The sequence below is a fragment of the Chanodichthys erythropterus genome, chromosome 13 (assembly GCF_024489055.1).
Source record: "Chanodichthys erythropterus isolate Z2021 chromosome 13, ASM2448905v1, whole genome shotgun sequence".
In the NCBI taxonomy this organism is placed as follows: Eukaryota; Metazoa; Chordata; class Actinopteri; order Cypriniformes; family Xenocyprididae; genus Chanodichthys; species Chanodichthys erythropterus.
The window spans coordinates 21,296,019-21,323,841 of NC_090233.1; the positions used below are offsets into that span (position 1 = coordinate 21,296,019).

At 36.5% G+C, this 27,823-nt stretch overlaps 1 protein-coding gene across 6 annotated transcripts; it reads right to left on the reverse strand.

Annotated features, from left to right (window-relative positions):
• Positions 1–353: 353 nt before the first annotated feature.
• Positions 354–27,555, reverse strand: ypel1 (yippee-like 1). 6 transcript variants are annotated; one of them, XM_067405899.1, is made up of 6 exons: positions 27,310–27,555; positions 21,832–21,910; positions 21,452–21,739; positions 10,038–10,081; positions 7,554–7,662; positions 354–4,158 (listed from the first exon to the last, which is right to left on the reverse strand). In XM_067405899.1, exons 3-6 carry the CDS (start codon positions 21,566–21,568, stop codon positions 4,069–4,071), a joined length of 360 nt encoding a protein of 119 aa, XP_067262000.1. In that variant the 5' UTR covers positions 21,569–21,739; positions 21,832–21,910; positions 27,310–27,555; the 3' UTR covers positions 354–4,068. The 6 variants fall into 6 exon arrangements, with proteins under 6 accessions (XP_067262000.1, XP_067261999.1, XP_067262003.1 ...); XM_067405898.1 differs by lacking the exon at positions 27,310–27,555 and adding an exon at positions 25,880–26,466; XM_067405902.1 differs by lacking the exon at positions 27,310–27,555 and adding an exon at positions 23,340–25,873.
• Between the last annotated feature and the right edge of the window lie 268 nt (positions 27,556–27,823).

The window sequence follows — 27,823 nt, forward strand, 5'->3', positions numbered from 1 at the left end:
TTTTAATTAATGTTTTCTAGCACTAAAACATTTGTTACTATGAGAACTGATGAGAATCAGTCCTTCAATTCATTCCATTACACACACAAACACACAAATCTATTAAACATGGAAACTTTCCCCTTAAAATGTGCAAGTATTACAATAAGTGACGTAACTATGCATACAGCACTAATTTACTTAACTTTTAAATAATAATAATAATAAAAAAAATCATTCAATCCATTCACTGTATAGGGCCTAGCTACAATCACCCATAGACTCTGTAAATGCATTCATAAACTTAATTTATGCTATTGATGGAACATTACAAGTTGAAAGAAACTTAAGCTTTATTATTTAATAGCCTGCAAGAGAGATCATGATATAAATATAGACCTTTGTGATATCAGATATTACAGAAACTATGTCAGCAATAGTCAAAAGTGATAAAAGCATTTGCTAACGTTTCGGACAACGCATGGCTTTCATGATGCCCAACTTTTGATTTTTAAGCCAACATGCACAGTGGGTGAGTGTCACAAGACCAAAAACTGCCTAGTAAAGAAGTTTGATCAACAGGAGAATTAAGTCTTACAACAGAAATGGATACAGACTAGTAAAAGACTAGAAAATGTAATGAAATAACTGCGTTTTGATCATTTTTATGAAGGACAGCTGAAGGATACTTGTGATTTTTATTAAAGATATAAAAATAAATATATACAAAAACAAATCCAACAAAGCCACAATACCATTTAAGCTTTATTGTGATATCTGATAGTTTACAATACAGTGAAAACAGACAAATGTGACTTTCTTTACTAGGACAGAATGCAAAGCAATGTAATCAAGTAAAAAGAAGAAAAAGCTTTTTTTTTTTTGCATTGAAGAAAAAAAAGAAAGAAAACCAGGCACGATTTAATATAGCCATTATAAACACAACATGCTTTAGACCTTATATTTTAACAGTCCTAAGAAAAGAACTCTGCAAACTTATACAATCGTTTCCTTTGCATACCACTGTCGCCTAAACTAGATGTCGTTTGGATGACAAATCTCAGATTAACAGCTCTAGAAATGTTTGAAACCAGTGTCACCAAAAGAAACAGCAAACAGTCTATTTTACCGCCAATATGAATATGTTGCTGTAAACGACAAACAACAACTAAAAAACATTTGGTATTCAGAGAGGCCACAAACTCTCTTTTTGGTTTGACCAAGTGATTCATATTTCCAGATTGGTATCATACGTTAAAAACAACGCTGAAAGGTTTCGTTTGAGCGATGTCATATTTTTTGGTGCACACTGACAGTGACACTGGCTTTGATCTAGTTCTGCTTCTGAAAGTCTTAGGGAAAGCTGGTTTGTAAAACGGTCTGGGCCAATGTTTCTGTTGCGAAATTTCGGCAGGTGAATCCAGCTCACCGCTGACCATGATGCTAAAACACGACCAGCAGACATTCTGCTATTAGGCTCTCAACAGGAAACTAGCGAAGGATGAAAATCAACTTTAATATTAAAGAAAAAACAAATAAGATACAAAGCTCATTATCATCAAGCTGAGAAAGCACACATCAAAACACGCTGTGAGACAGCAAAAGAAGTGTCGTAAAGGAAACAGCACAGAGGAACTAGTGAACAACAGCAAAAACAGCTACAAAAAAAAAGTGAAGGAAGTTAGGGAACACGCATACATGCATCCAGACACACACAACTCACTCTCTCTCTCTCTCTGTCGTCATTCACACACAAATATAAAGCCAGAGGTACAGTGAACAAAAGTGCTTCAAGTCGGGGAAGTAGAGAAACTAACCCAGTAGAAATATGTATAAAACCTTAAATATGTTACTTTATGTACAAAACTGTGTGAGAGGGACAATGAATTGTCTGTAACTCTGTATCATCTTTCAAGTAAGATATTTCTACAACTATTTTGTTTGCATTGTCTTTGACTGATTCGAAAGGTCACGTGACCTGACTGACCTTATCGTTGACGAACTGAGGGTTGGTTCGCCGCTCGTTCTACTATTGCCCGCCGTCCCACCCGCCCTTAAGCACGACAAAACCTCGATATTTATTCATAATATATATTTATACTTGATAGAAATCTACATTAAATGCCCCTCTTTACTTCTACAGGAAGCAAGCTCCGCCCCCTCCCGCCCCCTTTTATATACTTTGCAGAATACAACCACTGTTTCATAACATCTCTAGCTTTGACATAGAACTATGAAAAAATACTGGATTATATTATGCTTCGGTATAGACTTTCGAGTGGATAGAGGTTCTGTGAGGTTCGTTTCCAAGTTTGTGTCGTTTTCGAGCTCCCGCAGAGCTTCTAGTAGATGTGCTGGGTTCTCGGAGTCATGCGCCGCACAACACAGGAGAAGGGAGATTTTTTTTTTTTTTTTATATATATATATATATATATATCTTTTGAAGAGGCACAAGATTCATGCTGCTTAGAGGCAAAGATGTGGAGAAAAGCTACAAAAGGAAGGAACGCATGGGCTCGCATGCTCTCAGACAGTCCGGGTAAAGTGCAGAAGGTTTAAAAGTGAAAGCTCTGGATTGCATTTCTCTCTATTAGCAGCAAAAGAATCACGTAACGCCACTTTGAACAGTGTCCGATTGTAAAATTTGAGACCTGTTTCTGATGCGCGCATCCAATCGGACGAATTACGAGCGTGGCGAACAGGTCTGCCAGCCTGCGGAAGAAAGCGAAAGCAGCAGATTTTGTGTGTTTAAAACTGGAGGGAGATGATCAAGCCAGCAACCACCCAACCCTGCAAACCATTCCAAGCATCTAATACAATCATTCCATTATTATCAATGAAAAAAGGCCATACAATGGACAGACTTTTGCCTCTAAACCCATGAACAAGGCCTCTGCAAAGTGCAAACAAAGTAACTGCATTCAAGTATGCCATAAACATAATGCGTAAAACACGCAGAGCTAACATGCGTGTGCATGTCCTAACATGTGGTTTAACACATAAATTACACATAGCAATGAACATACACATGATTGTAATATCAACAACAATAGTTTTGTAAAATCATTTGGCGTGAAGGGGGATGAAAACGTAATGCAAACATTGTTCAGAGGAGGACACTAGTTTCAGTTTTCCCCTAATGTCCAGTGCATCCAACCGGCTGTCGCTTGTCTTGTGTTTTTTCTCTCGCCTATAGTGCGGTTGCAAAAATGGAACCTGCCACAAATGCCAACTCAAAGACGGGTGTTTGCGTAATCTCACCAAAAGCACCAGAGGCAACTAAAGCTCCTGCAGGGGTCAGACGCTACTGCTGTACCAGAGTGTCCCACGAATTGCACAGTGAAGTCATCCGAGGAAGAAAAACATTTCGATTCGGAAACAAAATGGTTAAAAACGCAAGGGAGATCATAAATACAAAAACGCTATGCCACTGCAATGCCGAACGCCCAACCCCTTCCGAAATATACTGCTACATAGCCTAACCCCGTAACCAACCCCATCTCTTATAACGTATGTCGGTCGCTACCCCAACGTGAACGGAAAGGGCCGGACTCGGAGAAGGAGAAAAATGCTAACCAGTAACATCAGTCCAGCCAGAAAAGGACTCGAGATTCCCGTCAAAAAGAAAGTACACACACTAAAACGCATGCCTCCCGCTCATTCGCAAAAAGAGTGGAGGATGTTAAATGAAAAAAGTGAGACTGCCTTCTGGATACTGCTTACGAGGAGCGGTTACACATGAGGAGGGCCGAGCACACCGAAACCAGTTAATGGGGCGGAAACTGAGTCGAACAGGAAGGGAGAAGGTTCGGATCCCAAAGTGTTGACATGTACATCTCTGAAAAGGTCCTAGAGAGTCTTTCAGTGACCGTAGATGTCTTTGATAAGCTTTCCGTCACTCTGCCTTTGAGTTTTGTGATGACCCCGTAGAGATGTCTGGATGTGTCATGGTTGACGTTGGCGTGTGTGTGCGCGCATGTCTGTGCGTTTTATTGTTGTTTGTGTTCGTGTGCGTGTGGTGGTGTCACTCGGCAAAGTCCACAACAGAGCAGCCCAAAGGTCACTGAGCAGAGCGGAAGTAGGCCAAGGTCACTCCCAGCCATTATCTTTGATCATATGAGCCAGCTCGATGATGAACTTGCCTTCTTTGTATTTCTGACTGCTCTCAAATGCATGCTCCTGTAACAGACAAAAACAGATGAAATGTTACAACCGAAAAACGAACACTAAGCAGTTTTCACTACTGAAATCAGAAAATATTTTTGTTTACGTAGAAATGTCATGAAAAAACAGGATTTTTCATGCTCTTAACTCTTTCCCCACCATTGACGGAATTTTCCGCCAATCCATGTTTTCACTGTTATACGGTAGGGGGCGCTATTATGCATCTTCTGAAAGGGTAAAGAATCTCCAGATCCAAAAACAAGCAAAGAAGAAGCAGAAACAAGCGATAGAAGCGCTGCTTACGCATATGTAAGCTAACGCGGTCATCAAACAGCATATAAAATGAAAACTGCCAAACGTTACCGAATAAAATGTTGAACTCATGAAGAGGTATATGACTGTGCAAGCTTTGGTGGTGTTGATGGAATTGATCTACTTGGTCTAGGTTTACATTATCATTATGAATCCAATCCGGTGGTAGTCTCTCTTCTTTTTTTTTTTCTTTTTTTTTTTAGATATGTTGTATGTTCAGATATTCATACAACAAAATATCCTGGGGGCTTGGAAGTTTTGGGAAAATTATAAAAAATGCTGGTGTTGGCTGGCAATTTTTTTAAAAAAAAAAAAAAAAAACACTGGAGGGGAAAGAGTTAAAAGCTTATAATCTACTATGTAAGCATATACTTGTATTGACAAGACAACAGACTCCTTCACTAGTCCACTCGGACCATGTACTTAAGTTAAGCTACAAAAATAGACCATTTAGAAACCGCCATTTTTAAGGTATCATAGTGGGGCTAATGGAATTGTGATTTTTCTGATAAAAATTGTAATTTAAAATGCTATTTTTTAAACAAAAAATAAGCTCCAGGTTTACTGTGCTTGTTTGTAGGGCTACACAATTTGCCCATATTTTCTGAGAACATCAATATGACTATAAAATAATAATAAGGCAGCGGCTTTTTGCAGTAAGTGCAAATAGCAATAGACACTATTTACACTAAGTGCAAATAGTGATAGATGCTATTTACACTAAGTGACAATAGCATATTTTCTTAGTGATGCTATTTACACTAAAGTGAAAATAGCAGTATATTCTATTTACACTAAGTGACAATAGCAGCATTTTCTTAGCGATATGCTATTCACACTAGGTGAAAATAGTGATAGTTTCCATTTACACCATGTAAAAGTATCAGTTCTTTGCAATAAGAGTAAATAGTAATTAGATGCAATTTATACTTTATATTGGCAGATACTATTTGCACCTCAGTATTTTTGTACATTAACATGGTGCAATAATATCATAGAATGTAAATGATTATATTTATTAAAATAAAAAAAAAATTACATTTATTAAATGGATGCTGCCTTATTGGGAGAATAAAAACCCTCCCCACATCTTCCCCTAACCCTACCCAATAAACACTTTTAATGTTATTAAACACTCATTCACAGTTTATTTCCACTTTTAGAACATTATTTTCATTTTTATTGAAAATAAATGGAGCTCGCGTTAAAAGCCATATCTGTGAGCCTTACTTGCTACTGCTGCGCCACTGAAGACAATGAATTCTGCGCGTCTTTTTTAAAAAGAGTGGCCCAACCAGACACTGGTGGGCAGAGCTAGTGTAAATAACATTTGCCAACAAGGGACGCTATTTACACTTAGTGTAAATAGACACTCCGTAATAATAAATAGGGGGAAATACAATGTTATAAAGTTGTAGAATATTTCGAAGCCTTTTAATGCTTTCTGTACTACCCCATTAAAAAAACACAGCATGCTGAAATTATATAAAACTGCTCAGCTTATCTGAAGTCTTTTTAAGTCTCACACCTGTCCATTACTCATCTGGACTAAAATCGGCCCACTAGAGCAGTGTTGTGTCATCGTGCCTCAGGATGTAAATGCTACACTTTCAGCTTCAACTCAGTCGGCCTGAAATAGGAGCTGTTTCAGAGAGTTTCTCATCAGATGATGATGAAAAGAGCTCAGAAAAACTGGTCCGTGATCAGTGTTCCAGAGTGACTTCAATCTGAAGGCTCTGTAATCAAACATGTGGAGACCTGAAGACTAACAAGACTGAGTCATGATGTAAAATCCCTCTTAACCAATCCTGAGACACGATTAGAGCTCCTGTTTAATCAGGAAGAGAAACAACTAGGTAAGACCTTAATACATGTCATCTACAAAAACTGAGCTTTCTATTTATCATTAGTTTTAGGTTAAATGATTAATAGATTACAAAAAACTTCTTAGTAATTTATTAACATTATACCAATTCTTTTCAAAGCAGAGATACATTTGGATAGGTTGAAATAATATTTTGCAATTTTTTTAAAGGGATAGTTCACCCCAAAATGAAAATGTTGTCATTATTATTTACTCACCCTCATGTTGTTCCAAATCTGTATGAGTTTCTTTCTTCTGCTAAACACAAAAGAAGATACTTTGAAAAATGTTGGTAACCAGACAGTTGATGGCACCCAATAACTTCCATAGTATTTTTTGTCAGTGGGTGCCATACACTGTTTGGTTTCCAGCATTCTTTAAAGTATCGTATTTTGTGTTCAACAGAAGAAAAAGTAAATGATGAGTAAATGATGACAAAATTGTAATTTTTGGGTAAACTATCCCTTTAAGTAGCTCATTACTGATCCATATGTACCATATTTCGTATTTATTTACACGACCGTTCAAAAGTTTGGGGTTGGTATGATTTTTTAAGCGCACCAAGGTTGCATTTATTAAATGAGAAATACAGTAAAAGCACTAATATTGTGAAATATTAATACTTATTATTAATTTAAAATAGCTGTTTTCTATTTTAAAATATATATTTTAAAATGTAATTATATGTGTCTTTATCGTTCGATTAATGTAGCGTGTCCTTGCTGAATAAAAGTATTATTTTCATGATATTTCAAACTATTTTAAAAGCACATTACAGATCTGTTAGGCATTATATTATGAGGTAGTGTTTGTTTTAAGCATGTAATTATGATCTGTTAGGTGTCTGCTATTAGGATTGCATATAATAAACACAACAGCATGAACACTTATAGCATCAAAGTGGGCCATAATTGGGCTGTGAATAAAGTCATATATAGAGCTAAATGTGTGCTGGACAGCAGCGAGAAGCCGATGCAAAGGGATGTTAATTCCGGTCACTGGAGCCCAGCTAAGTAACAGGATATCAGAAGACAAAAATAAAGAAACCCACACAGCTCAGATTAGCCAACTGCTGTAACTGCTGTCACTGCAACTGCAGAACATGTACTCTGACAAGCACATATCAGCAAAGTGCGACACCTCGGAAGTCGTTACAAAAAGCAGCTTGTATTGTGATGCAAGAGTTTAAAATAATAGTCTATAATTGTGTGTAATGGAAGGAGAGTTAACTTACATATTTCCAGCCCAGAGTGGTTTTACAGTTTTCACAGTAGATGTCTGCCACAGCATGTAAACCTGTTAGGAGAACCCTCTCCTCTGCTGGACCACAACCGACATTCACACTGAGGGAAAAGAGGTAATCAGTGGTCAAAATTACGATTCATGTGACTGACCCGTTTTCTGAAAGTCATTGTGGGTAACCTTTATTGGATGACCACTAAGTAGGTCAGAACCAGTACTACAACAGATGCGATTGCTAACACTGCAAACACTGTCTACACTGGAACTGAGTGAAATTAAACAAGAATACAGCTAGGGTAACTTTGTCACATTTTATTTTAGTATAAATCAACTGGCATAAAAATAGACTTTGCATTGGCTATTTTAAAACAAATAGACCACACAAACTGCAGCATTCAATTCAATACAATTTACTTAAGAATGGTTTAACAGATGATTTACACAGAAATTTTTCTGCTTGTCTTTAATGCTTGTCTCAATGTTAGTAATGCTGCGAGCAAGTATATATATATATATAAATAAAATGTAGAAGCAAAATATTATTTAAATTAGTGGGTAGAGATCAGATGCATAATGAGCTGGCTTTGATGTAATGGTCAAAACTTATTTATATAAATGATTAAAATTCATAGGAATACATCTCAACTTACTACCATTCAAAAGTTTGGGGTTGGTAAAAAAATTTTTTTTAATGTTTTTGAAAGAAGTCTTATGTTCACCAAGGCTGCATTATACTATTACAATTTAAAATAACTTTTATATTTTAATATAAAGAATATAATATAAAATAATATTAACAATTTATATGTATATATATATATATATATTATATATATATATATATATATATATATATATATATATATATATATATATATATATATATATATATATATATATATATATATATTTATTTATTTATTTATTTATTTATTTATTTATTTTTTGTATTTTTTTTGTATTATAATATAAAATTTTAACTAAAATGCAATTAATTCCTTTGATGCTGATTTGATGCTCAATAAACATTTTTTATTATTATCATTTTCGAAAACAGTTGTGCTACTTAATATTTTTGTGGAAACCATGATGCATTTTTTATTCATTGATTAATAGAAAGATCAAAAGAACAGTATTTATTTGAAAAAGAAATCATTTGTAACATTGGAAATTTCGTTACTGTCACTTTTGATCAATTTAATCCATACTTGCTGAATCAAAGTATTAATTTCTTGAAAAAAAAATCTTACAGACCCAGACTTTTGAACAGTAGTGTATGATATCTGTAAACAATGTGATGTGCATAAACAGGCTTTTCCAGTGCTGATTATTTATAACACGAGTGATCTAATTTTTCAGCCAACTAATTTTGATGCAATGCAATTCTCACATACAATTCCATAAAGTTTGTATAGGCATACATTGTATTATGCATTTCATTTCAGTATCCAGGATATTTCAAGGGACACCAAAAGAATCTTCCTTGTGTTTACATTTGAAGCCGAAACTTCCTCATGTGATGACAGCAGTCTCTATATTTTTGCAATGGCAGTGCTTAACACTGGTGCAGTCTGTGCATTGCCTGAGGAATGTCACAGTTCACTAACACAAACAGTCAACCCCGACTTTATCATCGTAATATCTCACACACACCAGAGCGCTAGCTTAAACACACTGGTAGCACAATGCTTAAATATGATGAATCATCAAGTCGCATCATTAGATAGCAGTGCTATGTTTAGGCCTACAGCTCTTGTAATATGCAAAACAGCTATAGCCATTCCTCTCTGAGTCTCAGACAGAGATATAAGGGATAATGTGCAGTCACCCAGTCATTATCGCAAAATAAACCCTTTCAGGGTGATATAAAACCCTTCTGCTTTGCACTCTGTCTGGGTTTATTTTGCAATAACATCCAGATACATTATCCCCTATATACACTACTGTTCAAAAGTTTGGGATCAGTATGATTTTTTTAATGTTTTTGAAAGAAGTCACTTCAAGGCTGCATCTATTTGATAAAAAATATAGTAAATATTTTTTAATATTATTACAATTTAAAATAACCCTTTTCTATTTTAATATATTTTCAAATGTAATTTATTCCTGTGATGCAAAGCTGAATTTTCAGCATCATTACTCTAGTCTTCAGTGTCACATGATCCTTCAGAAATCATTCTAATATGATGATTTGCTGCTCTATTATTATCAATGTTGAAAACAGCTATGCTGCTTAATATTTTTGTGGATTTTTCAAAACAACAGCTTTTAATTAAAATAAAAATCCTTTTTAACATTATAAATGTCTTTATTGTCACTTTTGATTATTTTGATGGATCCTTGCTGAATAAAAGTAATTTCTTTAAAAAAAAAAAAAAAAATCACTGACCCCAAACTTTTAAACAATAGTGTATCGTCTTAATTCACAACAAGAAAAATGGTATAAATTGTTGATGTGAATGAGATAATTACTTACACTGAATTAAAGAGGTAGGCTCGTCCCTGGCTGCCTTGGAATGACTAGAGAGACAAAAAAGAGAAATATAGAAATAAGAGAGAATATAAAATTATATAAAAAAAAATAAGAGAGAATATAATGTTATATATGAATGATAATGTTAAGATCAGAGTTCTCCCACACTCACAGATGCATCAGACTCGCACATGATTTTCCATGAAAGACTCACTAAGAGGCATTAAAAGAGTGCATGTGGGTGTTATGGTGCTCTCTCTCTATGTTTGCTTGTGTGTGTGTGTAGACGTTCATGGAAAGTCTGCCTGAAACACAGCCAAGCTCTGGTCACAGGCCAACATGTGTATTTCATAAATGGTTCTTAGCATATGTGTGTGCAAGTATGAAACAGTGTTTCTCTTTAGAAAATGTGTGTGTATGTGAGTTTATGACACTCTACATAAAAAGCTCCACACATTGAGCTGACTAGCAGAGAGTGAAGGAACAGAGGTGCTTTTATTCCTCACCATAAAAAAATGGAGATAAAGCTGAACACTGAATGGAGTCGCTTCTGTTGGGTTTCCATTCAGTGTTTAACGAGATAGTTCACCCAATAATGAAAAGTCTGTCATCATTTACTCAAGTTGGTCCAAACTTGTATGGCTTTCTTTCTTCTGCGGAACACAAAAGGTGAATTTTTGAAGAATGCCCTAGCCACTCTTTTCAGTATAATCAAATCTGTCAAGTCCCAAAATGATACACAATAATAATACACAAAATAAAATACATAAATTGATCAAAAATAAATAGATTAATAATACAAAAACATCCTAAAAGTAAAATAAAAGTTATCCATACGACACAAATTTCAGAAAAAAAGCTAAATTTAAAAACTTTTTTAGTTTATTAAACCGATCTGAATGATTTGTTCATAAAGTGTAATTATTTCAGTTGATTTGTTTATAAATCTGAATCGAGTTTAACTCAATGATCAGGTTTCAACTGTTAACAAAAAAAATTAAAAGTCATATGGGCTACTTTATGACTTAAAGCTTGATATCTCCACTCCCCATTCAGTGTAACTGCTTGGAATCACCAGCATACTACTGAAAATATCTTCCACAGTAATTATTGTGAGTAAATGATGACAGAACTTTCATTTTTGGTTGAACTAATCATATGTGTCAGATGTTTTTAAGCTGTCTGTGTCCCTCCTTCTTCTCCGTCAGTATCTCTGGCTCCTTAATCTCTTCTCTGGCCACTTTCTTCTCTCTATTATATCTCTCTGTTGATGGTTTTAAAAGCATTAACCTGTTTAGCCTCTACCACACCCTATTAACACAGATAATAGAGTTTAGTCCAAACAACCTGGACTAGCAAGTGTTACGAGATCAAACATACTTCAGCCACGTAAACAAACCGCACTGCTAAAGCATCAATGAATAATATATAAACAAGTCTGGAACAAAAAAACTTTCTTTAAATATTATTTGGTATATTATTATTAGTGGTCAACTGATATAGATTTTTTTGATGGCCAAAGCCATTATCACACTATTTGATTCTGATTTGAAAATGCTAAGTGAAATGAATCAATGTCAGGGCTGTAACCACCATAGGCATTAAGGGGGACAAGCCTCCCCCCAATAATTGGAAATGGCCAAATAGACCCACAATTATTTGACAGTTCTTAATGCTGCTCTGCATTACGCACCGCTCTGTTTGTTGTTAGGATGACAGACAGTTTAAAAAGTTACATTTTTTAAGGTCTGCCTCAGCGGTCTAACAGCGCTTATCAATGTCAAAATTATGACCAATCAGATCAAAGAAGGCGGGGCTTACTATTCACTGAAGATGAGTGTGAATTCCAATGTGACGCTTTTAGTTTGCATGTGTGGTAAGATATAAGAAGCTAAACATTTAATATTTTACATCTGTTTTACGATGGACATGTTTAACGATCCACAGTAACATACAGTGTTGTAAATTACTTAAATGGAATTTCTCCATTTTTGAATTGAAAATGATGTCATTCAGCGATGTCATTCATAGCTAAATGTGACGAGACAAGACTTTTTTACCTTTTTTTTAGACATATTAGACAGACATACAAAAAAAGAGTGAATGTGTGCATACTTTTAAATAAAATATTATTTGCACAGAGTTTAAACGGACTACTTCGCAACTTTAGGCGACAATTAGACCTAGAACTTCTTTTACCGTTCTTATTTCTTCTTTATTCAGACACTTCACATTCAGAATTAAGCAATAGTTAAAGTGACACTTGCCTAAACACCACTAATAATGACACTCAGTGATGGTGAGAATACACTGAGGAGACTGTGAAAAAATACACCAGAGAAAAGTCGGTCTGAATATTATAGTAGTGAGTCGTGTGCAAATGTGTCACAGACATATTCATGGATGGAGCAGTGAGAGCTCTGACACACCAGCTAAAAATATGGATTACCAAGAACATGTGTGGTGCTTTTCAGATTAGGAAACTTGAAATGGTTAAAATAATGCACCACCAATGCACTTAGTCAAAAAAATAATACATCCATGAGTTTTCAAACTATACACATTTGTATGTACACCTGTGAGATTTCTACAAATGCAACGCATGCTTGTTGTTGGTGTAGGTGGTTGGATTTAGGCCAGTCCTGGTAACCAGCTGTCATCCTCGTTCGCAGGAGCTGGGGCATGGGCGAATCGGCTTTACTTTTCCACTGCCGGTGACCCGAGTATAGCTACAAGCCTAATAAAGACTGTTAAAGCCCACAGAGGCTGTCTGCTCTCTTTTAAGAGGAGTGTCTAACCAGCTCGAGCTGAAGGCAACGGGTAATTTTATAGGGACATTGACACAATGAAAGGCCCCCAACTGTGTAGTTTAACACTGGGGGACAAGTAAATCTGGCTGTGGTTACAATGGGGATATGTGCATAATGCACATATGAGAATGAAAGGAGGGGCAAAAGCTGTGCATTTAGGAGGAAGAGAATGCATTCAAGCCAGATCAATGAGATTTAATTACATATCTGCCTCCATTATTATGTCATCATTACAAAAGCTGCAAGCTAAAGTCCTGGGAAACATTCAGCGCAAATAAGCAAAGAGAAACATTAGTAACTGTTAAAAGTGTTTTACATAAGCTTCCGATTCAGTTTCTCTTTATAATGCAGCAGAAATGACCTTCCAAGTGTTCCAAGTGATTCGTTTTTTTTTAAGGTTTTTGAGATGCCTTAAGGATATCTTGGTAAGTGTTGCTTGGTTTTCAACTACTGTAACCATAACAGCAGGCCACACAGAAGGGATCCCTGGGATTCGACAACTCGCTCATATTTGCCAGTGGTAAATTAATGAACACTTAAATGTTTTTCCCCCATGACAAGGGCCAAGGCTATTTAGGTTAACCTGCAGATGCAATGAAGTGTAGATCAATTATTTAAAATGGTGGTTTGGACCGTGGGGCCTAATGCATAAAAGCTGCATACAAAAAAAGGGGGCTTTTGCAGTAGTTAATACAATTTCCTTCATCATGATTTACAAAAAACTTTCAGAACCTTCTACCAAAGCTATGCACACAAGTACTGGTGTTCTCATTTTAGCGACTGCAGTGGTCAATGAGCACAAAAAGATTCAAGAACTGACTTCAGTCATAATTTAAAGGGACTGTTTATTTTACAAATATCTTTGGGATAATCAATTGTCAGCTGTCAAACTGTGATTGACTTTGGCCAAAGTAGTTGATACCTACATTTTAACTAGTAGTCACATTGACAATTAACATCAATTTCAATCAATCTTGCCAATTAGCTATATTATATAAAGGATTAGTTCATTTTCAAATGAAAATTAGCCCAAGCTTTACTCACCCTCAAGCAATCCTAGGTGTATATGACTTTCTTCTTTCTGATGAACACAACCAGAGAAATAATAATAAATATCCTGATGCATCTGAGCTTTATAATGGCAGTGAACAGGGTCAACAAGTATGAGCTGAAGAAAGTGTCTCTATCCATCATAAACATACTCCACATGGGAGTATGGGGGGTTAATAAAGGCCTTCTGAAGTGAAGCGATGCGTTTTGTGTAAAAAAAAATAAAAATAAATCATATTTAACACATTATGATGTAAAATATCTAGCTTCTGTATTCAAGTTACTAAGAAAGTGTAAACTAGTGTCGCATCAGTTCAGCTTTTTCCGTAAGTTGAATAGGGAAGGTGTAGGATGTAGTGCAAGCTTTGTGAACTGCAAGAGTTTTACACTTTCTTCGTACATTGAATACAGAAGGCAGTCTGGCGGAAGCTAGATATTTTACTTCATATCTTGTCAAATATGGATTTTTTATTTTTTTTATTTATTTTTTTTTAAACACAAACACAAATATTCGCTTCAGAAGGCCTTTATTAACCCCCCGGAGCCGTGTGGAGTATATGTTTATAATGGATGGATGTGGATGGAGACCCTGTTCACTGCCATTATAACGCTCGGATGCGTCACAATGTTTATTAATATTTCTCCGATTGTGTTCATCAGAAAGAAGAAAGTCATATACACCTAGAATGGCTTGAGGGTGAGAAAAGCTTGGGTTAATTTTCACTTGAAAGTGAACTAATCCTCTAAGAAATCAAATGGTAACAAAAGCCGTGTGCCAATTTAGAATATAGACAGGGATGTTTTTTATTTCAAATAAATGTCAACATTGATAATAATAATAATAAGAAGAAGAAGAAATGCTTCTTGAGCACCAAATCAGTATATTAGAATGATTTCTGAAGGATCATGTGACACTGAAGACTGGAGTAATGATGCTGAAAATTCAGCTTTGCATCACAGAAATAAATTATATTTTAAAATATATTCAAATAGAAAACATTTATTTTAAACTGTAATAATACTTAACAATATTCCTGCTTTTATTGTATTTATTCATTCAAATGAATGCAGCCTTGGTGAGCAAAAGAGACGTTTCTCTCTGATCTCAATTTTTTGAATGGTAGGCATGTAAATGAAAATAATAATAATAATAATAATAAATAACAGATAAAGCCAATTGTGCATACTTAAATTAGCCTATATACTTCAGTTTGCACTGAAGCTACACGCAATATTTAGCACCAGAAATGTTTAGTTCATACAACACACAAGCCTACTTGAAAATCTCTGAGCCACTGCACTCTAATCAATGGAGATTTAGAGCTTGTGGCCATTGTATTATCACTTCACTTCAAATACCAGTGAATTAGTAGATTTATGGCATCAATTCATTGATTCATGCTCGCATCATAAACTTTGACCAGTATCATCCACACATTTGGTCCACAACCGTTGAACATCAAAGAACAGACGTCTCTCAGGTCTTTGTACAAAATGTCTGCAATTCCTGCAACGCAGGCTGATTTTGATTGTGAGGCTAAAACTTTCCACCTGGTTTGAAAACAGAACCACCCATTCTTTCCTGCCTTCATTTATCTATTGGCTAGAGATCTACTCAGCACCGACTGACTGACTTTCTTCCCTCTCTCACTGGCCTTAAACTCTTCTGCTAACGTAACCTGAGATTACTGTTGTTAAAACAGAACAAGTGGGTCATTTACTGTTCCCATCAAAGGCACCTGGCTTAGAGACAGACTGCAGTCAATGCCGGGTTTGTTCTAATTCTTTTCAATCACTACCTGATTGTGGGAGCAGTTATGAGGCACATCTGATAGTAGGGGTTTGGTAATCCACTTGAAATACAGAGGAGGAGAAATGGAGAGATTTACAGAAAAGGGATCAGAACCTGCAACCCATCAACAAACAGATGCAGATAAAGGCGTCTATATGGGCAGTATCCCAACCACTTCATAAACCTACACAGGCAGCAACTCCACACTTCACACAAAAAGAATTCTGTATGGAAGAGCTGTAGCATGTGTCTTTAACCAAACAATACTCGGATAAGCATAAAAATACATAGCACACTAAAACATTTTTAATTAGTTATTAAAAACAGTAAATATGTACATTTCAGTATTAAAAGAAAAATATTTATAATCAACATTTCTCTTGCTTCATCCGTCATCTTGGTTTTACTTTTTCATTACATTTGGCAGAATGCATTCTGGGATCATAATTTGGCAGTAATGAGATTTGTTCATTTCTACATCGTATCGCTTAATACAAATGATAGAGCAATGTCTTCGTCAGGTCAATTAATCGGACGATTTTTGGCCAGTTTTCGAAAAATTGCTCTGCCTGGTGATACTTACAAAATTGACCAATAGCCATGTCAATATATGTTATACATTTTCTATTTTCAAATATTATTAGCGAATTTTGGGTACATAAATATATAATATAAATGTAAATAAGTGTAAATAAATTCAGAAATAATTAATTATTTATATGAACTCACAATTGCAAGAAATAAAGTCAGAATTGCGAGTTATAGTGTCAGAATTGCAAGATATAAACTCACCATTCTGACTTTATATCTCGCATCTCTGACTTTATAACTCACAATTTTGACTTTATAACTCACAATTCTGACTTTATAACTCGCAATTCTGACTTTATAACTCGCAATTCTGACTTTATAACTCACAATTCTGACTTTGACTCGCAATTTTGACTTTATGTCTCACAATTCTGACTTTATAACTCGCAATTTTGACTTTATAACTCGCAATTTTGACTTTATGACTCACAATTGTCACTTTATCTCGCAATTCTGACTTTATAACTCACAATTCTGAATTTGTAACTCATAATTTTGACTTTATAACTCAATCGCGACTTTATATCATGCAAATCTGACTTTATAACTCACAATTCTGACTTTATGACTCACAATTGTCACTTTATAACTCGCAATTCTGACTTTATAACTCGCAATTCTGACTTTATAACTCGCAATTCTGACTTTATAACTCACAATTCTGAATTTGTATCTCACAATTCTGAATTTTTAACTCACAATTCTGACTTTGAGTTATAAAAATCTCAATTGCGAGTTATAAAGTCAGAACTATGAGTTATAAAGTCGAAATTGTGAGTTATATAGTTCTGACTTTATAACTTGCAATTCCGACTTTTATAACTCACAACTGCAACTTTATAACTCACAATTCCGACTTTATAACTCACAATTGTGAGTTTATATCACAGAATTGCAAGATAAAAAGTCACAATTATGCCTTTTTTATTTTTTATTCAGTGGTGGAAACAATCTTCCATATATAGACACACACATATGCTTTGCTAAATAAATGACTGCAGTTTTAAAAATTGGCCAAAAAGCTGCATTTTAGAAGGTAAAATAATTATGCTGCCAATGTTTTGAGGCATTTTTCGGGAAAGTGCCTATGGTGCATTATAATTCTGCCAACTATGTTTTCATCTTCCAAGAACTTCCAAGGACTACTTTTGTTAGGCACTTTTTTGGGAGGCACACAGTGTAAGGATTTCCCCGCTTGACTAGATTGCTTTAAGTATAAATATCTTGATGTAGTGATATACTACCCAATGTCCCATCTCTGGAGCAGATGGGGTGTCTGTCTGTGAGCCAGAGGGGTGCTTGACGATGACTTACTGCAGCAAAGCCTTAGCTTAGCCTCTCCACAATACTGTCCGCATTCCGTCAGTGATGTTTGATGCCGATCCAATAGTTCAGCATGCAAGTCCTGCTTTTTGTTGGCTAGCACCATGCCTGCTAATCCTTTCTAATGTTGATCCAATTCTTGGCAGGTTTGTGACAGCATAATGCAAGATATGTGATACCTCACCTCTTATGAAAGAATGCATTAGTAGGACGATATGCATCCTTTCAACGAGGGATTCGCCACAATTAATATATCAAGAATGATTGCATTATATGAGAGATAACAACGAGAAGACTGAGAAAGATATCTAACACAGCAAGTCTCAGCTATGGTGGCCATGCTGGAGGAGGGAAAGTATGTCATAAACAAATTGACCTGCTTTAACAGTTAAAACAAACAAGCCACAACCATTTTCTACTTTCAAGCGCTAACAAAGGCCTCCATTCTGAAATAAAGTGGGTCATCTTTAACAAAGCCATGTTTATGACACAATCTAAATGTCAGGATATGTAAGGAACATCTGTTGAGCTTTTTGCTGTGTAATGTCTGTTCTTGCCCTTAAAATCTCCTTGCAGATAACAGCGCAGAAACAATGTACCCTTCATAATATACGGCCTGCCACCGAGCAGGTCCATTTGTTAATGAAACGAAGATGCGTGCCATGAAAAGAGCCCTTAGGTTTGCAGTAGCTACAGGAGAAAGGTGCTGGACCCATACTATCACCCTCACCAAAATGACATAATCAGCTTAGAGCTAATTCTTGGCGCTGAGGAGATAAGATGGAGAGAGGAAGTTGCAGTCGAGTCCAGTGCAGTCATACAGCAAAACCTCTTTTCACACAGAGCGACACACCTCCCCAGAGTATGTGGTGTTTTTCAAGTGCTATAAAGAGCATTAATGCTTTTATTTGGACACACAAACATTCTGTGTGTGCTGGATGAAGGAAGAGACTTTCTGAAAGACTCTGGAGGATGAACGCACTGGAGCTTGAGCTGAAGTCGATTCAAATAAATTTTGTTTTGCTTACTGTGAAATTACATTCTTTGTCCTGAAGTTTGCCCCTGGTCTACCTTCATGTCCAAAAAAGAAAGTCTAACTGTCATGGGCACAATTAATCTTTGTGTAAAGAGGGCATGATATTACTGCTGCTCTCCACAGATCTTATTTTAGATTCTATGTATTTATATACAAATTGCAATGCATCACCATTAAGTATCATCAGGCCTTAACTTGGTGGTAATAGGATTCAGTTCTACAGTAGAATGTAGTAAGAGTAATGTAGACTGAGACACTACATCACAACTAAAAAGAGGGTTGAGCCCCCTTTAAAGTTCAAAATCAAAGCACTGACTTTTTTCTTTGTTCAATTTGCACACTGAATATGGGTTGGGGCTCTTAATTTTGAACTCTCAAAGTGGCCCTATTATTTATATATATATATATATATATTAGGGCTGGGCGATGTATCGAATGCTTTTGTCACGCGCATTTCTTCAATAAAGCCGGTTCCCTGATTACCGCTAAATCTCCATCACCTGCTTTCAAATGGAGCGGCATTTAAAGGGATAGTTCACCCAAAAATGAAAATTTGATGTTTATCTGCTTACCCCCAGGGCATCCAAGATGTAGGTGACTTTTTTTCTTCAGTCGAATGCAAATTATGATTTTTAACTGCAACCGCTGCCGTCTGTCAGTCAAATAATAGCAGTAAATAAAACTTGCTTAGACAAATCAAAATGAAAACCTGCGGCTCGTGACGACACATTAATGTCCTAAGAGACAAAACGATCGGTTTGTGCGAGAAACCAAACATTATTTATATAATTTTTACCTCTAATACACCACTATGTCCAACTTCAAAAAATCAGGGTTTAATTTGGATTTGTCTATGGAAGTTTTTTTCGACTCTTATTGTTCAAGTTCCCAATCACTGCTATTATTTGACTGACAGACGGCAGCGGTTGCAGTTATAAATCATAATTTGAGTTCGACTGAAGAAAAAAAGTCCTTTACATCTTGGATGCACTGGGGGTAAGCAGATAAACACCACATTTTCATTTTTGGGTGAACTATCCCTTTAATAGACCGAGCCGTAGATCACTGATAAGACACGCAATATCGCGTTCAATATCGATATGTATCGCCGTCGATATTGAACGCGATATTGCGTGTCTTATCAGTGATCTACGGCTCTTTCTATTAAATGCCGCTTCATTTGAAAGCAAGTGATGGAGATTTAGCGGTAATCAGGGAACCGGCTTTACTGAAGAAATGCGCGTGACAAAAGCATTCGATACATCGCCCAGCCCTAATATATATATGTGTTCTGTTTTTTGTTTATTTGGGTGGAGTACATTTAGTCTTGACCTGTTTGAAATCTTAATACAATACTACAGTACAGGATTGCATCACTGCATATCAACATAATCTATGACCTTAAAACAGCACCAGCAGTCTCTAAATATGTCACGGAAATACAAGTTAACCAACATTCCATTCCCCAGGTCAAAATAATTAAACGTTGGCAACTCATGAAAACTTAGAGAACACATCAAACAGCTTGAGATTTATGACACATAAAGCAGCTGTTGTGCCTTCTTTTTGTACATGAGAATTTTCAGTTAGTCACTAGACATGTTCATACTTGGACACCATACTTGGCTACATTGTCACTCTGTCTGTTGCCATTGGTCGGCTCTTGGTCAGTGTCTGTCAGTGCAGTGTGAATTAGCTTTAAGAGGTTATTTACGATGGTTTTTAAGAATATTCGTTTCAGGAATTTAAATTCTGATTCAAAGTTTTGTCTTTAGAACAATCCTAAGAAATGCTTTATGGAAAATAAAATTAAGAAGAAAACAGCTGTCAAAAGGATAGTTCACACAAAAATGTAAATTCTGTCATCATTTACTCACCCTCATGTTGTTCTAAACCTTTCTTCTGTTGAACACAGTATGGAAAAAATATACTATGGAATTCAGTGGGTTTCATCAACTGTTTGGTTATTGACATTCTTCAAAATATCTTCTTTTGTGTTCAGCAGAAGAATGAAATTCATACAGGATTGGAACAACTTGAGGGTGAGTAAATGATGACAGAATTCTTATTTTTGGGTGAACTATCCCTTTAAGAAGAATTGTATTCTTAAGAATCTAATTTTCAAATCCCTTTAGCCTGGAAAACAAGAAATCAAACAAGTTAACCAAACCACCTGTTCCCAGATCGTGTCTGAACTACAAGAGGGTCCGACTGATCCTGACAGGTGCTGTGCATACTGGGGAATGGATCATCTCTTGCAGTAGTGTTAACAGCTTAGCCATCTGGTAGAGTGGCACGTGCCTCCTGTGCGAACATATCCTGCTAAATCCACCAAACAAGATGCAAAGTGTCTGCTGTGGTGTCACACTATACCATACACAAAACGGTACGTCAGATAGGCTAGTAAACCTATTATGGGTGCTGTCAGGAGACACAACAACAGCCTAAGCACAGCAGAGACGTGACTTACAGCACGCTGCAAATTAATAGAAAATGTTATCTAGTTTATTAAACACACATACATATATATGAGAGCTGTCAGTTCATTTTTCCCCCACTAAGTTAATTTGCACATTCATTTATTTTCAAATTAAGTAAAACTATTAGGTAAATCATTTGGCAACTATATTTTTATGTGAGAATCAATCTTCTCGAAACACGCAAGCGTCCCGTGGCTACTGCAAAAGCTACAATGCTTTGAAAGAACCTGAGCTATGATCAAAGTAGTGAATAATGTAGTTTATTTAGTAGCATCGCTACGTTTAGTTAGTTACTCCCCAACACTGCCTGTAAGTCCATTAGAGTCTCCACTGACCTTTGAGATGAGCTCATCATGATTGGCGAGATGTGCCCGGCAGTGGATGCAGCTGTAGGTTCGGTGACAGTTGGGCAGGTAGGCCTGGAAGGTCTTGGACTTTGTCATTTTTACCATCTCACAGTCGTGGTGCTCCTCACTGGGTTCCTCTGGGCTGGCACTAGACGAGTTGCAGCTCTGCTGAACTTGCTGACAGAAGAAACACTGGAAGATGCAAGCAAAAGCCGTCGTTGTTGTGGAGTGGATGTGTGGTACGCTCCACACAGACACCACAGGAGAAAATACGACCTGGAAAGACAAGGCAAGAACAAAAGGATGGAGAAAGTCATTATTCATTGGCTTTTACCAAGATATATATGATAAGGTAACCTTAAACTGACCTTTAGGCCCCAAAAATCCTCATGATTTTCATCATTTACTCAACTCATGCCATTCCAAAACCCTATGACTGTCTTTCTGCTGTGGAACACAAAATGGGAAATTGCACTGGTTACTTTATCCATGCAATTATGATGAATGGGGACAAGGACAAAAGCACCACAGAAGTAGTACATATGACTTGTAAGCTTCACAAAAACATTCTGGCCCTGTTTACACCTGGTATTAAGACTAGTTTTGATCGATCGGATCACAAGTGGACGACGCTAAATACAGGTGTAAATGGGGTCTAAAACTTTTTGAGCTTGTTCACTTTTGACCACTTCCAGAGGTAGTCGAAAACACATTCGACCGGATTGTAGAGTTGTCAAAATTACCAACTTTGGTACCAAGTCGGTACTGAAATTTTAAAAATGTGACTCTTTAAGCACTTTTGAGCGGATTCGAAAACACCTCCGATTGGCCATTTTGTTGACTCACGCATCGGATATGTCTGTGATTGGCTTCAATGATCAACACTTTAAAAACGATGTAAATAGTCATCAACGATGCTCTTCACCGACCGCTTACACAGATACACACGGGAGTGAACCAGTCTGCTGATAGACGCCTGCTTTCAAACGCTCCTGTTCCCGCTTTGATCATTGTAGCCAATCACAGACATATCCGATGAGCGCATCAACACAATGGCCAATCAGAAATGTTTACGAATCCACTGAACAGCGCTCAAAGTGCCACATTTTTAAATTTCAGTACCGATTGGTACCTTTTGACAACTCTACCAGATTGCTTTCGTAGTGTAGACGCTCATGTGGTCGAATGTGCCCGACCAATCGTGTAAACATTATGGGATGCACACTAGCCAGACGGGATTTAAACTTTGTCGGCTAAAGACCCAAGTTTGGTTTGAAGACGGAAAACGTACCAAGAACAATATTCTCTCACCATTCCTGATTTGTAACACACACTCACAGCGTTCAACGTGGTCTTGCAGCTATCAGAGTAGAAACTAAAGCTGCTGCTCTCCGTGTGCTTTTCCATCATCTGTGCGCGTTCAGATGTAAATTACGTAAGATTATTTTGTCCATGAGATTGCAAGATCTGAAAAAAAACACATTTACCTGCACATAGACCCTCCCATCGAAGAAATCAGGACAGAAGTGGATGAAATTGGAAAACAGAATGAATTAAAATACCAGGTGTAAACAGGAATGTGTCTCCCTTATCAACTTGTAATCCAGTCGATCAAAACCCAACCTAATACCAGGTGTAAACAGGGCCTCTTTTGAGTCTGAGTTAATCTTTTAAGAATTGGACTCATTTGACTTGATCCGAATTACCTTGATTTACACACAACAATCCATTGCAGTCAACAAAAGTTAACTTAAAAGGTGGATGAATAACAACTTAAAATTATGGTCTGTATGACTTAGGTTGACTTGGAATATTAAATTGCATGGAAAGAGTAACCATTAAACGACAAAGTGTTTCATTTTTAGGTTGAACTTACATTTGCATTCATGCATTTAGCAGATACTTTTCCAAAGCGTCTTACATTGCATTGAAGGTATGCATTTTCAATTCAATGCATTAAATCAATCCCATGTGCTTGGTGTTCTTACTGCCATGCTCAACTTGTATGAACTAGAACTTCTTTTAAGCATGAACAATTAGTCCAAGAAAGGCAAAAAAATATTTCCTATGTGCAAATGAGCAGCTAAAATCAGATAAAAGCGAAACAAAACAATTTCCTCTTCACCCTTGACAGCTTAAGCCTGTGAAACTGATGAAGTGTGAATAATAAAGATTTTCCCTCCGGTGAATACCACATATTTAACATTCACATTTCAAATTGTTTAAGCATGTTTAAAATGGCAGCTAGTTGCCCTGTGCACCAAAAGGACCAAGCTAAGCTCTATTGCCAGTGTGGGAAACGCATTGTCCATTACAGAATAACATTCAAATCATCTTGCTTTACCAGACCAGACTGCCCGCTTAAAGAGCCAAATTAACACTAAAGCAGTTAATTAATTGTGGAAAGTTGCACTTATTTCAATAATTTTAGCTACAACTCTTCCTTTGATTGCCATGCAAAACCATTTTACATGAGCATGGTTATCAAAGTACTATATGCCATGTCATGCCACTGTATCACTGTACCACTTCTGCAGGGGAGGAGAAATTATAAGGAATAATAATAATTAAAGGTATTTTCACACTTGCAGATGAATGGTTTAAGGCACTGGCAGATTTTAACATGTAGCTTTTCTAAAAGGCATCTTTTTGACATTCATCATTCCATAGTTCACATTCTGTTCACACAGACAATCAGAAAACAACAGGAAACTCTGTATAATGCGCTAATGAGGGGCCAACAACACTGTACGCAAAAGAAAAACAGTCACTTCCGCAATAGCACAGGAAGCTCCAACCATGCCGACCAACAAAGCGCGCGAGCTCTGTCTGCTCCTGTGGCGCCTGTGTTGCCAGATCTCTCTAAAACAAGCAACATACTCTGACTTACCTAACCAAAACAATCCAAAATTAATCTTTTCAATAATCATATCCTTTTACTCATTAATTTAAATGTTTCACATATTACAACTGACCTTTAAATAACTCTCACTCATGCACACAGATAATCTGATAAAAGCAGATAAAAACTGAGGACGAAAGAGAAACTGGGCTTCTGCGATTAATAATTATTACATAATACAATGGGATTCGTACAGCAGGTGGGAATATTTGACATCTGCTGCTATTAGTGGTCGATGATACGTCATTGTGATGTGAATAAACCAAGTAACCTATTTATCAATCTCAAATATACAACTGTATTATGTTAACAAGCCCTCAAAACGGACCATAATTATAAGCGACTTTACGTAAACAAAACCAAGTCACTTATAATAAGCGGAGATGGCAACACTGTCGCGCGTGCATGAAGACAACAAGCTCGCTCAGCGCGCGATGTTCACGCGTCTCGGTGGAAATGAGAACTTTACCTGTAAACATTATATCTATAGATATTCAATATTTACGATATTATTGTTTTTTATCTTAAAATTCAGTTAATCACATAAATATGCAGGAAAAGGCTCGAGATTATTACATACATGTCATGTTAATAGCATAAATTATAATGTAAACAAAAATAGGCGCATAACGTGCTCGCGCAAATAACAAGACAAGTTAATTGGAAACAACACACATCTATAACACAGTAAAATGTGCGGAAAATATGTTTATAACTGTTCAATCTGCAGTGCAGCAACTTAAATAATTTGCAACAAAAGCATTTTAAGTTATAAAATAAAACCAGAGGATGGTCGATCTGAAGGAAGATCAACAGCAGACAAACAAAGGAGGTTCACGAGCGCGTGTTAACCTGACAGGATAAGGCTAATCATGAGCATTATGGCTCCAGAAACAATAATAGCTATAACAAATCCAACCATTTAAGAGCTCGAATAGTCACGTTAAGCCACTAATCACTTGTAAATCTAATCAAGTTACTTATTCAGTGCAACTTATTCCGCATACTATTCGTCTTTTTTGTTTTACTTCCCTGCAAAGTGACAAAACAACTAAAGCAAGATGTTCATAAAAGCAATTCAGTGTGCCAACAATAGGCTACCCGTTACAAAAGGTGTAAATTGATTGTTGTCAGCAGGATCTTTAGAGCAAACAACAAAGAAACCGTGAGACCAACGTGGATACAAAACAAAGGCTCGTGCTTTGACAAAACCAGGAAGCGCAGTGACACAGAGACAAAATTTGAGTCTCGATATCTGCAAACACAAATGCCAACGTTAAATTGTCATTCTGTATAGCACATTTGTGTTTTTATTCTGTACAAATAACTAAAAAAAAAAATCGCGTGCATGCATCCAGCTCCACATTTTTCCAATGGCAGACGAGAGATTTAGACAGGAAAGGTTTAGAGCTCGAGTAAATTTACTAATACGCACTCTAAAACAATAATCACGCTTACACATATCAAATATTAAAGTATATTAGTTTGAAATGAACCGAAACTCGTCAACTTACCACTTGAACTGGATCTCAATGCGAAGTTTGGCATAGATTTTCTATAGGGAAGCTGAATATTTTTTTCCCCCAAAGTATGATTTATGATATTTTTATTTATTTTTGGTTTTGGTTGTCTTGTCTCGCTGCAGATTCCGTCTGAGATCTCAAAATGAGACTATCTGACAGTTTTGTGTGTCGGTTAGGCTGTACATTTCTCTAGTCTTTGTTGCACTCTTTGTGTTTGTGATAGACTTGCTGCTCTGTGAGTGGGCGGGGCGTCGCATTACTGGCGTGGAAAGCATCCAATAGCTGGGCTGCGAGGGCGTGGCTATCAGCGAAGCGAAAATAATCCCGGATGTGTAAATAAATACAACGCAACTCAACGATTACATAGGTTAAGATGATGACTTCATCGGATTCATGTTTTGCATTATGTCCCCAGCTCTCAAAATGAAGAGGTGCATTCCTAATGAAAAACAATTCAACGAAATGTAATGGATTTAAATGTTTAAAAATGAAATTTTTAAATGATTTAAAAATGATTAAATAGTTCTTAGAATAGTCTTGCACAATGTGTAGTTATTATAACCCTAACTACTTCCAGTCCTATAATGTCACTGGTTCCTTTTTATTATAATACACCCACAGAGACCACATGGGAAACATGCAATTCACATCAACACATCAAGACAGAGTCATTACAGTATTGCTTAATATAATGCTTTGGGACTGGTGTAAGGGTGGGATTCACAGCATGACAGCTTTAAAGAAATGGCCCCATCTTTATGCGTCAGAGAGCATCTGCTACGCCTTATAAATAATAAGTGAAGAGACTGCCTAAAATAAATGATGGACACAAAAAACAACCCAGTTGTAACTCTATACAACGATGCAATGCATAACGTAAAACTTCCGTGGTCTACATTGACACGAATGTCATTGTCATCATATTCACTGACAGTGCGTTGTTCAAAGATAAATAACCCATTTACCTATTGACACAGACAGAAAGACGCAGTGTTCCGACGACAGTCAATATTGATCAATAGTTTCAAAAGCGAACAGGAGGGCGTGAATTCGTGCAATATTTTCAAGTCTTCATCTAAATAAGGAAGCCTGTCGCGTCGCCACCACTGTCCTGATGATGTCATATGTTTTCATTCTGCGTCCCATTTTATAACTCCGCGCCATGGAAACCCACAGTAAAGCTTTTCACACGGACACAAGGCAGTTATTGCCCCAGCTCACCGAATAAAATACAAATAAACACTGTTGTGCTTGACGGCGTCGTGTTTTAACTTGCTGTAGGAATATAAAAACACAGCACTCCAATGTGACCTTCGCTGAGGCACTTACGATGGAGTCCTCTTAAAGCAACTCACACATTTGGGTGTTTGCACAGGAAATTATCATCAAATCTAAAAATGAAAACATGCCTAATCTTATACCTTTGGCAGGAAGTGTATCAGTTGTTCTCCCCACTGCAGGGTTTCTCATTCAGGAGGGCTGCTGTGGTGTCCGCATGTCACGACGGTCCAAGATGCTGCTGCTGTTGTTGATGTTGTTGTTGTTGTTGTTGTTGTTTAGAGTGTACTGTTCATAATTCCTCTGCTGTGACACTCTTCTCTGCAGATTTTTTTTTTTTTTTTTGAATGAGACTGATGCGGTCACGTACGAGGCGGAGGTCGCTATTAGTGCGCGCTCCACGCTCACTTACATTTATACGCATCTGTCCCATATCTTCATTCACAAATATTTTGCACGCGACCCTTTTATAAAACGTGCCCACAACATAAATATTATATATATATATATATATATATATATATATATATATATATATATATATATATATATATATATATATATATATATATATATATTAAAATAGCCTTAATTAATCATAGTTTGGGAAAGCTGCATGAGAAATTTGTACATTTACAGTTGCAATTTTAAAGAATG

Coding starts and splice junctions, on each gene's coding strand:
- ypel1 (XM_067405903.1), bottom strand. CDS start 21,568: ATGGTAAAAATGACAAAGTCCAAGACCTTCCAGGCCTACCTGCCCAAC. Junction 7,663..10,037: donor GCCTACCTCTTTAATTCAGT/GTAAGTAATTAT, acceptor CTTTTCCCTCAG/TGTGAATGTCGGTTGTGGTC. Junction 4,159..7,553: donor CCACTCTGGGCTGGAAATAT/GTAAGTTAACTC, acceptor TGTCTGTTACAG/GAGCATGCATTTGAGAGCAG.